Genomic DNA, 14,993 nt, shown 5'->3' with positions numbered 1-14,993 from the left:
CATGTTGGGATGCTGGGTGAGAATATAGGTCCCCATTGACCTACACCGGTTGTACCATGAAGGGATGCTGGGTGAGAATATAGGTCCCCATTGACCTACACAGGTTGTACCATGTTGGGATGCTGGGTGAGAATATAGGTCCCCATCAACCTTCACGGGTTGTACCATGTTGGGATGCAGGGTGAGAATATAGCTCCCCATCAACCTACACCGGTTGTACCATGTAGGGATGCTGGGTGAGAAGATAGGTCCCCATCGACCTACACCGGTTGTACCATGTAGGTATGCTGGGTGAGTATAAAGGTCCCTATTGACCTACACCGGTTGTACCATGTTGGGATGCAGTGTGAGAACATAGGTGCCCATCGACCTACACCGGTTGTACCATGTAGGTATGCTGGGTGAGTATAAAGGTCCCTATTGACCTACACCGGTTGTACCATGTTGGGATGCAGGGTGAGAACATAGGTGCCCATCGACCTACACCGGTTGTACCATGTAGGTATGCTGGGTGAGTATAAAGGTCCCTATTGACCTACACCGGTTGTACCATGTTGGGATGCAGAGTGAGTATAAAGGTCCCTATTGACCTACACCGGTTGTACCATGTAGGGATGCTGGGTGAGTATAAAGGTCCCTATTGACCTACACCGGTTGTACCATGTTGGGATGCAGAGTGAGTATAAAGGTCCCCATTGACCTACACCGGTTGTACCATGTTGGGATGCAGAGTGAGTATAAAGGTCTCCATTGACCTACACCGGTTGTACCATGTTGGGATGCAGAGTGAGTATAAAGGTCCCTATTGACCTACACCGGTTGTACCATGTTGGGATGCAGGGTGAGAACATAGGTGCCCATCGACCTACACCGGTTGTACCATGTAGGTATGCTGGGTGAGTATAAAGGTCCCTATTGACCTACACCGGTTGTACCATGTTGGGATGCAGAGTGAGTATAAAGGTCCCCATTGACCTACACCGGTTGTACCATGTTGGGATGCAGAGTGAGTATAAAGGTCCCCACCGACCTACACCGGTTGTACCATGTAGGGAGGCTGGGTGAGAATATAGGTCCCTATTGACCTACACCGGTTGTACCATGTTGGGATGCTGGGTGAGAATATAGGTCCCCATCGACCTACACCGGTTGTACCATGTTGGGATGCAGGGTGAGAATAAAGGGTCCCCATCGACCTACACCGGTTGTACCATGTAGGGATGCTGGGTGACAATATAGGTCCCCACCGACCTACACCGGTTGTACCATGTTGGGAGGCTGGGTGAGAATATAGGTCCCCATCGACCTACACCGGTTGTACCATGTAGGTATGCTGGGTGAGAATATAGGTCCCCATCGACCTACACGGGTTGTACCATGTAGGGATGCTGGGTGAGAATATAGGTCCCCATTGACCTACACGGGTTGTACCATGCAGGGATGCTGGGTGAGAATATAGGTCCCCATTGACCTACACAGGTTGTACCATGTTGGGATGCTGGGTGAGAATATAGGTCCCCATTGACCTACACCGGTTGTACCATGTAGGTATGCTGGGTGAGAATATAGCTCCCTAGCGACCTACACCGGTTGTACCATGTAGGTATGCTGGGTGAGAATATAGGTCCCCATCGACCTTCACGGGTTGTACCATGTTGGGATGCAGGGTGAGAATATAGCTCCCCATCGACCTACACCGGTTGTACCATGTTGGGATGCAGGGTGAGAATATAGCTCCCCATCGACCTACACCGGTTGTACCATGTAGGGATGCTGGGTGAGAAGATAGGTCCCCACCGACCTACACCGGTTGTACCATGTAGGTATGCTGGGTGAGAATATAGGTCCCCATCGACCGACACGGGTTGTACCATGTTGGGATGCAGGGTGAGAATATAGCTCCCCATCGACCTACACCGGTTGTACCATGTAGGGATGCTGGGTGAGAAGATAGGTCCCCACCGACCTACACCGGTTGTACCATGTAGGGATGCTGGGTGAGAATATAGCTCCCCACCGACCTACACCGGTTGTACCATGTTGGGATGCAGGGTGAGTATAAAGGTCCCTATTGACCTACACCGGTTGTACCATGTTGGGATGCAGAGTGAGTATAAAGGTCCCCATTGACCTACACCGGTTGTACCATGTTGGGATGCTGGGTTAGGATATAGGTCCCCATCAACCTACACCGGTTGTACCATGTTGGGATGCAGAGTGAGTATAAAGGTCCCCATTGACCTATGCCGGTTGTACCATGTAGGGATGCAGGGTGAGAATATAGGTCCCCATCGACCTATGCCGGTTGTACCATGTTGGGATGCAGGGTGAGAATATAGGTCCCCATCGACCTATGCCGGTTGTACCATGTTGGGATGCAGGGTGAGAATATAGGTCCCCATCGACCTATGCCGGTTGTACCATGTTGGGATGCAGGGTGAGAATATAGGTCCCCATCGACCTATGCCGGTTGTACCATGTTGGGATGCTGGGTGAGAATATAGGTCCCCATCGACCTATGCCGGTTGTACCATGTTGGGATGCTGGGTTAGGATATAGGTCCCCATCGACCTATGCCGGTTGTACCATGTTGGGATGCAGGGTGAGAATATAGGTCCCCATCGACCTATGCCGGTTGTACCATGTTGGGATGCTGGGTGAGAATATAGGTCCCCATTGACCTACACCGGTTGTACCATGTAGGGATGCTTGGTGAGAATATAGGTCCCCACCAAACCAGCATGAGGTACTGGGGATATGCACTGATGCAGAGTCCCAAGGGAGTTTGGGCGGAATTGGCCGCTAAAGTGACAGTCACAACCCCGGTCAACAAAGTGGTCTGATCATCATCACAACTCCCATGATTTATGCAACTCAACTGTCAGCTCACTCAGAATGAATGTGTACCAGTACCACCAATAGTGCCATTTTTAGCTCACCTGACTGTAAGTCAAGTGGTCTGAAGTCATGGCCTGTTTGTCCGTTATAAACCTCTCCTCAGAAACCACTAATCCCATAAGGCTGCAAATTTCACATACTTGTTCCCACCAGTGATAACACCCAGGTTGTTCAAGAGGTTGGAATACTATTTTAAACATGCTCATAAGTTCTCTAAAAATGCATTTCCTCACACTATAAACATTATCTCCTGAGAGACAACTAAATCAATGAAGTGATGTGTTCAATAGTTTTGAATCCAATTTCAATATGGCCTCCACAGTAGCCACATTGAAAAAATCTATTATGACCAAATGAATTTTATTTGGTATTTGTTTGGTTAATATATTGCGGTACTTGATGTATATGTTCTGTTTTTCTCCATAGGTCAAATTTGACTTTGATTTTACCATGCTGTTGTGTTCACTCAAAATCAACTTCTAGGAAATTAAGGATCTGAACTTTGGGATGTTTGTTTCTCCTCATAATCACATGATATTTTGTTCAAATCATTAGATTTTGGTTTTACTTTTAGTTCTCAGTATTTGTGTAGAAGATATTTAAATAGAATGCTGACAGCAACTTTGTAAACTGCTCTCCTTCTTGGTATTTAAAAAGGGGCGGTCGGGTAGCCTAGTGGTTAAAGCGTTTGCTCGTCACGCCGAAGACCCGGGTTCGATTCCCGACATGGGTACAATGTGTGAAGCCCATTTGTGGTGTCCCCCGCCGTGATATTGCTGGAATATTGCTAAAAGCGGCGTAAAACCATACTCACTCACTCACTCTTGGCAGCGTTCGAAATACCTGCCTGCCCGACCGTCCGAGACGGGTTGATTTCAACTCGGGCTGCCAGATTTTCAAATCCCCCTGCCCGATGGTCGGGTCATATTTCATAGGTGAAAATATTCTAAATATTTCCCGATGATAAGCATTAATTCACATGTAAAGAAGAATGATAAAATGTAACCAAAAAGACAACCTAACATTTAGCGATGCACTTATGCTACAAGCAATCAGTTTTCATATTTTTAATTAAATTATCCTGAGAAACATATGATTATAGTGGGCAGGCAGGTTTTGGTCAGGGCTGGCAAGTATTTCAGCTAGCCAGTCCTGTGGTCTGGCTGAATTTTTTTGGAGTTTCATACCCTGCTCTTGGTATTTCATACTGTTGGCTACATTAACAGGGGAGCTTCAGTGCTGTGGCACATACAGACACATACACTCCTCACAAATGCCGTACAGTTTGAAACTGTTGGACACATTCCTGAGATTTGTGTCGTTCACTGATGAGTATTCCTCGACATTTGTCGCCTGTTCCTGGTGAGCTGTACTGGAAAAGGAAACAGTAAATATTCTGTATCAAGTCCAGATACACCTTCCTGTCGACAGATGACAGATTGTGACACTGTTTAATAGGTCTTCAAACAGTGACCAAAACATTTCCTGTTTTTAACCATAAATCTCTCCTTAAGTGTGACAAGTCTCCATTACATAAACATACCTTGAAAAAAATATTGCCCCACCACTTCTCACATATTTCGAACTTACATGTACATTAGGATAATATGGCCATTACACTGATCTCAGTTTGATGGATGTCTGTGATACGACCGAGTAAGTCTGTGTGCGAAATACGCATCAGTCGGAAAGCGCACGTTAAATCTCCAAAGTAACTTAGTAACCGAGTGAGTGAGTGAGTGAGTGAGTGAGTGAGCATGGTTTTATGCCGCTTCAAGTGATATTCAGTGATCAACTAACACTTTATGCAAAGTTGGTGTAAGAACACTGAATGGACCTTCCGATGGCTGCAAGGACAGTGTTATGTGTAGAGTGAGTATGGGAAGACAGAAAGCAACTGTAAGGGAAGTCAGTTTACTGCTGGCATGGAGGAGCTGCAAAATAAGTAATAAATTAACAATTTCCGTTTCTGTATTTGGATGTCATCTTGTAAACAAAAACAAGTGTTTTATCAAAGTAAATACAGGATACAGTTTTTAAAAATGACTATTCAATATGGGAACAATTACATTTAGTTCTAGCGACTAAATGTTTTGATTGCAGGTATATCATCTTAAGTTTACAATTTCACCTACTACCGTTGCGTCATTGCACGCGTTTCCTCGGAAGTTACGTAACCATCTCGTGGTCTCTACTCATCACTTTTGTAAGCCTTTCATTGTGTCTTTCATCGCATTATCGCGTTCCGCATTCAATTGTGAATCTAGTGTACTACAGCAAGCCAAACGGTGTCAGCCCGATCTGTCGACACATGAAAAATATGTTGTTGCTAACCGTCGACAAAAGAAATTACCCGGCCTGTCGACATGGTGTGGTCACTTAACCGTGACAGTGTTAATTAACTGATGAGAATGCTTTCTTAGTGATTACTGATGACCACTGTTCGTAAAATGAGTAAAGGGATTAAGTTAAAGAGAATATTTTTCTTAAATAATTGTTAAGAAGAGTGAGACTATATTTGACTTATGTGAGTAGGAAAATTAATCTTTTGGTTATTCACATGAAAAGAATGTAATCAAATATCCGCAGTAGAAGGAGTAAAAACGGAAACAGAAAAAGAAAGCTTAGTAATTCTTTCATGTGATAATAGGAGTAGAAGGATTATCGGAATGCTGTTTGAAACATTTAGCATTTGGGTATATATAACAGATAATTAAAATGTGGTCACCAGTTGTTCCAGTTGGACTTTGAACGTGGGTCTCACAATGCAGCTGGTGTTGTGATTCCAAATGCTCAGCTTCGTGGGTGCTTCTTTCACTACACCCAGTGCATCTGGCGTTGCACACAGAAGCTAGGCCTTGCGACAGACTACAAGTCAAAAGACAGTGTGAAAAAACTAGTGCGACGAGCTGCTGCTTTTCCTTTAGTGCCACTTGACAAAGTTGAAGATGTCTGGCTTGATGCCATTGCAGACGCACCACAAGATGACAGGGCTACACAGCTGATGGACTACGTCACTACCACCTGGATAGAAGTCGCATGGAACCTGCCAACTTGGAATCATGTCGAGAATGATAGACATAGAACCAACAATAATTTGGAAGGTTAGCACAACAGACTGAACAGGTATGCCATGAAGAAACATCCGAATGTGTTTCAGGTTGTGCGATTGCTGCAGAAAGAACAATCAGTCACTGAAGTAAAAATTCAGCAGATCCAAGGACAGCAGAGAGATCCAATCCGTAGACGTCACTACCGCATCATCGATGCTCGGATTTGATCCTTGAAGGCCGATCTTCTTGCCAATAGACTTACCGAGTTAAACTACACAGACCACGCATCAGAGCTGCTGCATCTTGGCTAATTTGGCTAAATATTCAAATGGATGGACTTTATGAATGATCCATTTCTCAAATTTTACTTTTTTGTGTGATATTGTATGAAAATATGTTGGCCATATGATATATATGCATGTTGTTATATTGACTGAATAAATTAATATAATGTGTACTACATATCTCGCACTCTGTTGTTAATTGCTTTGTTAATCTCGGGAACACTGTGACATCATCTCCATTTCCTGGACTGTCGACACATATTTGGACTGATTATTTTGCTACTGTCAACAGTCCAGGCATGATCCAGCCAAACTAATGAATCAAGCACATTAATGCTCATGTACACACATTTATTATGTAGGGGTGCATGGGCGGATACAGCTTTTTTGAAAAGGGGGGTGCACAATTAAGATCTATTTATTGTCTTTGGTGGTAATTTATACAGAAATAAAGATGCCCCAGCAACCTATGCTTGTTGTAAGAGGCGACCGAAGGTGGTCAGACTCAGTGACTTGGTTGATAGCTTGTCAGCATACCCCTGGACTATGTACTTATAGCTGGAGTCCCACAGGGCCAGGGACAGAGCTTGGTCACTTGGTTCCTATTGTAGGCAGCTTTCACTTTCACAAACATTCACTATCCAGCTTAAACAATGGGACACAGTTACACTCAAGTTATGCTTGTATATCAGTTTATGTATAGAAGGTTATGTTTCTTTCATCATGGGATCACTGATACCTGTGAAGGTGGTCTTACACTGCAGTTAGCATTATTACAGCTCGGTCATGGCAACTTGCACATTTTGGAGTGACTGCCAGGCAAACCAGTGGATCATGGAATGAGCAGGGATCCATGTCATTCGGGCACAGCGACTCCTGCATGTTACACATCTTAACTACGGTACATGATTCTCTTAAGGCTTCTCTTTCAGCGCACATGGTGCTGGGGTCGTGAGGTTCTGGGATACTTGGATGCTGAAGTGTTGCGATACTGGGATCCCTTGTAGCTTGGCAACACAAGCCTGCACCCTTGTAGCTAGGCAACACAAGCCTCCACCTTTGTAGCTGGGCAACACAAGCCTCCACCCTTGAAGTTGGGCAACATAAGCCTCCAACCTTGTAGCTAGGCAACACAAGCCTCCATCCTTGTAGCTAGGCAACACAAGCCTCCACCCTTGAAGTTGGGCAACACAAGCCTCCACCCTTGTAGCTAGGCAACAAAAGCCTCCACCACCCTTGTAGCTAGGCAACACAAGCCTTCATCCTTGTAGCTAGGCAACACAAGCCTTCATCCTTGTAGCTAGGCAACACAAGCCTTCATCCTTGTAGCTAGGCAACACAAGCCTTCATCCTTGTAGCTAGGCAACACAAGCCTTCATCCTTGTAGCTAGGCAACACAAGCATCTAATTTCAATAGCCAGGCAGTAGGGAAGAGAAAACAAAGACACAAGTTCACATAAAAAAATAGTTTTATATCCGAGTAAATATATCATGTATAAGCTAATGGCACTATGAAACCAGATATGAAGAATATCAGTAGTAAACATCTTGTAAATCATTTCCTCTATGATAGGCCAGCATAAAAACAAAACAAAAACATTGCGCAATAATATAAAAAAACAAAGACAGATCATACTGCTTTTTCTGACTTCTCCTAGCAAGGTGTTTTGAAGTGAGACTCACTCGAATGGTTCAGGGTCGGTCATATATTGTAGGCTTGGGTGAGGGAATCTGGAGGGTTACAACAAAATATAAGTCTCTAGGGCAGGGTCATAAAAAATAATACACATATTTGTGAGGGAGGGTCATGAAAGCATGTTAGGTTTTATGCTACGAGTGACATTAGGTTTTCTTCCACGAGATGGAGTGGTGTTAGGTTTTAGGCCACGAGAGGGGAGTGATGTTAGGTTTTATTCCATGAGTGGGGAGGGGCACTAGATTTTATGCCACGAGTGGGGAGTGACATTAGGTTTTCTTCCACGAGATGGAGTGGCATTAGGTTTTATGCCACGAGAGGGGAGTGATGTTAGGTTTTATTCCATGAGTGGAAAGTGGCACTAGGTTTTATGCTACGAGAGGGGAGTGATGTTAGGTTTTATTCCACGAGATGGAGTGGCGTTAGGTTTTATGCCACGAGAGGGGAGTGATGTTAGGTTTTATTCCACAAGATGGAGTGGCGTTAGGTTTTATGCCATGAGAGGGGAGTGATGTTAGGTTTTATTCCATGAGCGGGGAGTGGCACTAGGTTTTATGCCATGAGTGGGGAGTGGCACTAGGTTTTATGCCACGAGTGGGGAGTGACTTTGGGTTTTATGCCACAAGCTGGGAGTGGCACAAGGTTTTATGCCACGAGTGGGGAGTGGCGTTAGGTTTTTAGCCACGAGTGGGGAGTGACAATAGGTTTTCTTCCACAAGATGGAGTGGCGTTAGGTTTTATGCCACGAGAGGGGAGTGATGTTAGGTTTTATGCCACGAGTGGGGAGTGGCACTAGGTTTTTAGCCACGGGTGGGTAGTGGCACAAGGTTTTATGCCACGAGTGGGGAGTAACGTTGGGTTTTATGCCACAAGTGGGGAGTGACGTTGGGTTTTATGCCACAAGCTGGGAGTGGTATAAAGCCTACTGTGGGACGCATAAAACCACATGTACCCTTAGTGATACTGCTACAACTCAGATTGTAAAACTGAATACCAAATGTGACTGTGAAATCTGATTGGCCAACAAATACATGTAATGACACTGAAACATTCGAAACCTTCAAGTGTTTTCACCCAACATGAATACTATTTGTAGATGAACATGAAGAAAATGCTCACTCACAAATTTGCAAATTTTGCCTTTCAGTAACACTCATCTATAAAAACATAATATTTGTGTTTAAGTAAATACATGTAAATCCATTTGAATACATAAATAGTTGTACATACATATATAAGCAATGATAAAAAAGTTAAATATTTCTCCGTAACCTCTGTAAATACATGTATTCAAATATTCTAAATTTGCAATAAAAAAAGGTATACCAACAAAAAAAGGAATGGAATGACAGATTATTATATCTGTCGTCATACAATGGCAGTCATGTTTTCAAATATCAATAATGTCAGAGTAAAGAGTAAAACTGGAACAAATTCGCCCATGGCTGTAAAGAAAGGGAGGTAAATAAACTGAACAAGGGAGATAACTCTTAGTACTTGAGAAATAATTTTAACTACTCTAGTAGTGTTAATACTCAATTCGTACACGAGCACCCAAGTAACTGTTTCAGCCCACATACAGACACTGCAGTCATAAACACAAAGAACCAGTTCATCTGATTCAGTCATTCTATAACATCTGAGTGAGTGAGTGAGTGAGTGAGTGAGTATGGTTTTACGCCGCTTTTAGCAATATTCCAGCAACATCACGGCGGAGGACACCGGAAATGGGCTTCACACATTGTACCCATGTCGGAAATCGAACCCGGGTCTTCGGCATGACGAGCGAACGCTTTAACCACTAGGCTACCCGACCGCCCCCCTAAACACCTGACGCTGGGTTCCTTTTAATAATGACTCAAACAAACCAGACATTCATTATCATTCATACAGATTTTCACAGTCGGTTCCTAGAGATTTCTGAAAGGATCAACTTAAAACAAAAAGGCAAGTAAACATGATAATTTAATTTGTAGTCTTCTTGATAACATGATCTCACTACTTGCCTTACTACCTGAAAACTTGAGTGTATGGCGCTTAATTCATCGAGCAGTTATTGAAAACATCGTTAATGTTTTTGTAGCAGCTGAATTTATCGATCAATCAGCTTTATTTTTGTATTCTTGGGCCCATGTTCAAAAGCTGAACAAATGCAAGAATTCTTCCATGATTCTCTTGCCTTATCATAAATGTGACATTTAATTGTGAGGAATGGCACAAATGCCTCCTAAATGTAGTTACTTTCATTTACAAAGAATCATATTACCAGATTTCAAGAGAGGAATTAAATTGTCCCCTATCAACATGAAAAGGTATAGGCTTTAATAGATATTTGTCATAAAAATCTTCAGATACAGTAAAACCTCACAAGTCAAGAAAATCCTTCTTCCAGGCGATCTTTTTGGGACTGTAATACAGCATTAAAGCGACATTACTCTATCAAAACCATGATTCATCACTATTGTATGTATTGAAAATGTCAACTAGTCAACAAATCCATGGTGCCACTGCACTCTTGAATGAGAACAAGTATGTCATGGGATTCAATCTAAAGCAACAAATAAACAAACAAACAAACAAACAAACAAGATACGTTAAGCCTCCAGGAACTGTCAGCCTGGAAGTATGTGTTAGAATATCATTGAATGCAACAAAAACAAGGTCCTTGTTCTTTATTTCTGTATCAAGAGGGACAGGGAACTGTGGATGCTGTCGGGGTTTAACCTTTTCCTAAACATTAATACTTCTTCTTCACTGCATGTGACAGTGTTCATGCTCAACTGACGCCTGTCTGTCAAAACAACTATCTGCTCTTGTATCAACCCTCTGCCAGTCCAGCTATAGAAGTGCAATAATCTTGAACCGACAATAATCCCCATGTCACCTCACTTCCTTGAATGTCCTGGCTGATGGTGTTAGTTGTCATGAACAAAGTAAAAACATGAACTGTAAGTTTCATTATCATTCGTTGAAACTCTCTGACTCCTGTTGAATCTAAACAATTTACACCCAGAATATGATCCCAACCAAATCCTGGTTCTACCACAACAGGTGCCTAGAACAATGATACAATGATAATCTGGAATGTTTACAAAATCATACAGGAAAGAGCGACTATAAATAGTGACTGCACTTGACAAGGCCCTATTGCCTCATAATCACCCCACCCCCACGCAACCGGCACAGACACAAGAGACGTTGTGCATTATGTGCAGTTTGTACATTGGTTTTGGGGAAAGCAGGTTAGAGTTACTTGCCCTTGGTTAAAAATCCCAAAAGAAGGTCCGACAGGGGGCAGGGTAAAATTGACATGGGCAGGGACCAGGAACATAATACTTATCTTATTGGCCTAATGCATATCTCACAGAATAAATATGCAATGGAAATAAAGCAACATTGTGCTACAATAAGAAAGGTAAATAATCTGAGGCAGACTCTGTCCTTGACTTGTAGTCATTATAGATTATATACAGCTGGATAGCAGGAAATGTTTTACATCACAAGATGTTGATTGACATGAATAGAAGCATCACAGTTTTGGCAAGTAACACATTCATCCATCTTATCTATTTAACACACTAAATTTGAGCAAAATTATTTCACAAAATGATGATTTTCTAGTATTCAATAATCACAGTCATCTTGAATAATTATCATACTTATACTTTCTAACTAGTCTGAGCTATAATAAATAATAACAAGAACTAACACAAGAATGTCTGCAGGACAAAATCACCCTGTAGAGAAGACACTTGAAGTGGTTGCAGATACAGTACTTGCATAAAACAGGAGCAGTACCTTTACCTCTATTTTCTCAAAGTTCCCAAATATTATCATGCCATGTTCTTTAAGTCTACAAAAACAGTACTCCCTGACCTTACTCAAGACAAATTCTTAGGATGCAAGGATTATCAAGTCTCAGGGTTGCACAAGTAAACATATGACAGTCACTGGCAATGAGGGATGCTTCATAATATCCTCAGAGATGACCTTGACTTTGACAGACATGTCACCAACAATAATTTATTCCTGTGTAGAATGTGTAAAGATAAATACATATATAATATGTCTTGAAGTATATTCTAAGCATATAAAGACAAATTTATGAATACCTTTGTCCCCACAAACTTTTGGGTAAATTATCTTGTGACCTTTCCATGACTTGTGCCAAAACAATTCCATGGAAGAATACCATCTAATAGTCATCAATAGTCTCTTTGTAGTAGGTATCAGAAAAACATCAACAGCGGCAATGGTGATCAAATTGCAGAATTCCGGGCATAAAAACTACCCAGCATTTATTCGAGGCCCGGCGTTAAATCGAGGAAATACATTTTTAGCATAGTGATGCATATTCCTTGCATAATGTTGCATCTGCAGATACTTGCTGTCAACATGATCAGCAAAAGGCTATGGAACAAAGTTCCATGACTAAATGAATATGCAACTGAGTTTACCGAGTATTGTATGATAGCTGAAATATTTGTCATGAAACTTCTACAAAATTATTTGATATTCAAGAAGATGTGAACAAATGCGGCTCTTTAAAATGGACACATTACAGTTATTCGGCTGGGGCTGCCTGATAGCTTTTGGTGAAACAAACAACACTTCTACATCACCAGCATGGAGTTACCCAATTTCGACGTAATAAGCGCCCACGGCGATATTTGCTGATATATTGGCTAGTAAACAATCCTAATTAGCACCCCTTCCGAATGATCAATGTACACAAGACTTATTTATTCGCGTATATGCACACTCGTGTGTTATATGCACCCTTAATCATGGCCAATTAAATTCTGGAAAAATATATCGTTCATACATAAAAATTTCAGGTCTGTCACCATAAACCACGAAATTTATCTTTCAACTGTTTTTTTCCCACCAAAATAATATTCTAATAAGAGCCCCCTATTTCTAATTTTGAGAGCGCCCTGGGCGCTTATTACGTCAAATACGGTAGTACTATAATGAAAATGGCCAAGATCCCATTACAGTGTTACATCAGAGAAGGTGCCGACCCCCTTTTAGGATGCTGGTGCCAGCCCTGTTATGTGGTATTCCGGATCCTGCAGTGCAATATGCTGGATGCCATGCAATGTTATCTATCCTACGGATGTTGAAATTTATTTTTCGTACTTTATTTTGCAAAGAGTGACAAATCAATAAAATATTTAAGACAAATTAAGTGATATGCCGGATGCCGAGAGAGGGGGGGGGGGGGGGGGGTTGGCAACCTCATTAGAGACAGCTCTGTGATTTCATGCTTTCTGAAATATCAAACTTCATTTTCCAATATTTGAACACAGAATTTATCTATAGGCTAATATCATAATATTCAGAGTTGGACAAATATCTTACACACTGGACTATTTTTACCAGTATTAATCTCTGTGGTGGCAGCTTTGAAAGAAAGAAAAGGCCAACCCATTACATAATAAAGTCAAATACAATGATACATACAAACAAATATGCATGGAAAACAATAGGTGGACAGTAGTTTGTATAAAAAATATTTAATTAATTTACTTAGAGTTGACAGTTATCAAAAAGATCCATAACCATATGATCGGACTCCACTCGGAGGGTCACTCTCATTAGTGTTTTCAACGGGGCTTCTGATTGGATAACGGAGATTTTCTCGCTGCAGGTGCTCACTCAGGCACACCTCTGTATTGATGCCTAATTTGGACATCAGCTTCATCTGAAAAAGAATATAGACAGTGAAAGAGTTGCGTTTTTATCAAAATCAGCTCCTTCACTCCAAATTGATAAGACCTGAATAAGCCCCCGTAGGAGGTCACGCCGCGTACTATTGAGGGGATATTTGTGTCTCATGTGGTTCTCTTTTGTTTGACTGCCTCATAGTCTGCCTGGAGAGTGGAAGGTTGGTGGTTCGATCCCATACCAAAAGACGTTAAAAGATGGTACGTGTTGTGACTATGACTAGTGCTTGGCATTATGGGGATAAAACCATCTGGTTGGATAAAACCAACTGGTTGGATAAAACAAATGGTCAGAGAATACAACTAGTCTGGGTGTCTATGTTAAACTGCAGCATGGTATCTCAGTGAGCTAGCACTATAAAACTGATAAAACAAGTACAAGCAGCCCCCCCCACACACACACCACACACCACACACCACACACACACACACACCTCTTTCTGTACCATACTATATAAGTGCAATAATCTTGAACGCAATGTAACCACCATTTCACCTCTCCTTTGTTTAGACTGTAAATTCCCAACTGGGGAAAGACATGGTAAAGACATGGAGCCTAACATTTCAGAAAGTTCAACTCCTATGGAGATTTGTCAGATCTTGATTGAGGGAGCCATCAGTTGGGAGTAAATTTGAAAGAGAATTTCAGCTATATCACAACATTAGGGTCAACTTAATGGAGGGGGAAGCCAGAAGTCTGTTTTCCATGGTGATACCAAGGGTTCAGAGATTCTAACGCAGAACCATCAAATCCTTGCATGGACAAGGGACACTACTCTAAATATTGAAATACAGGGTCTTACACTACTGGGCCACTCATGCCCTGTGACATCAATTAAACAATCAAATATATAAATTTTAAGATATTTTATTTGCTTGGTGATATCAATTTACTTGAACACATGTTCATATTTCCATCCTGAAATTCATATTGTCTTCCTAGCAGGAAAACATAGCATGTTTATCCTAGTGACCTGGTTATGACACTGGTTGTTCAGTTTCCTCATAACGGTAGAATGAGTGGGCGAACGAATGGGTGTTTCTCTATCGGCAGATGTATTAGTCTTATTACAGCTATATCAGGGCGACCTGCTAAGAATAATCAGAGCTGGCAGGCTGTCACAAATTTATTTCAGGTGAGGCCCATTGATCATCACTGGTCCCCAAGACACTGGTACTCAAAGTACAAGATAATCGTAATTCCTGCGGCAAATATTCTTGCAATAGTGCCCCATTTTCATTTTAGAGATAAACCAAATTAAAAGCCTGACATAATATATTTTTAGTCAGTCAGATCAACTTTTGTACTTGTCCTGACTATTTTTCACTAGGA

At 41.9% G+C, this 14,993-nt stretch overlaps 1 protein-coding gene across 3 annotated transcripts in view; it reads right to left on the bottom strand.

Annotated features, from left to right (window-relative positions):
* Positions 1–7,686: 7,686 nt before the first annotated feature.
* LOC124135877 (natural resistance-associated macrophage protein 2-like) overlaps positions 7,687–14,993 on the bottom strand; it is a 37,972-nt gene continuing 30,665 nt past the window's right edge. For all 3 annotated transcript variants that reach the window (XM_046501542.2, XM_046501541.2, XM_046501544.2), the window contains exon 16: positions 7,687–13,638. In XM_046501542.2, the coding sequence (XP_046357498.2) occupies positions 13,480–13,638 (159 nt within the window). In that variant the 3' untranslated portion in view covers positions 7,687–13,479. The remainder of the gene's footprint in view (positions 13,639–14,993) is intronic.

The sequence above is a fragment of the Haliotis rufescens genome, unplaced genomic scaffold, assembly GCF_023055435.1.
Source record: "Haliotis rufescens isolate VD_foot unplaced genomic scaffold, xgHalRufe1.0.p SCAF_4, whole genome shotgun sequence".
NCBI classification, from domain to species: Eukaryota; Metazoa; Mollusca; class Gastropoda; order Lepetellida; family Haliotidae; genus Haliotis; species Haliotis rufescens.
The sequence above is the reverse complement of the archived record's forward strand: the minus strand, read 5'-3'. Positions and strand labels throughout refer to the sequence as shown.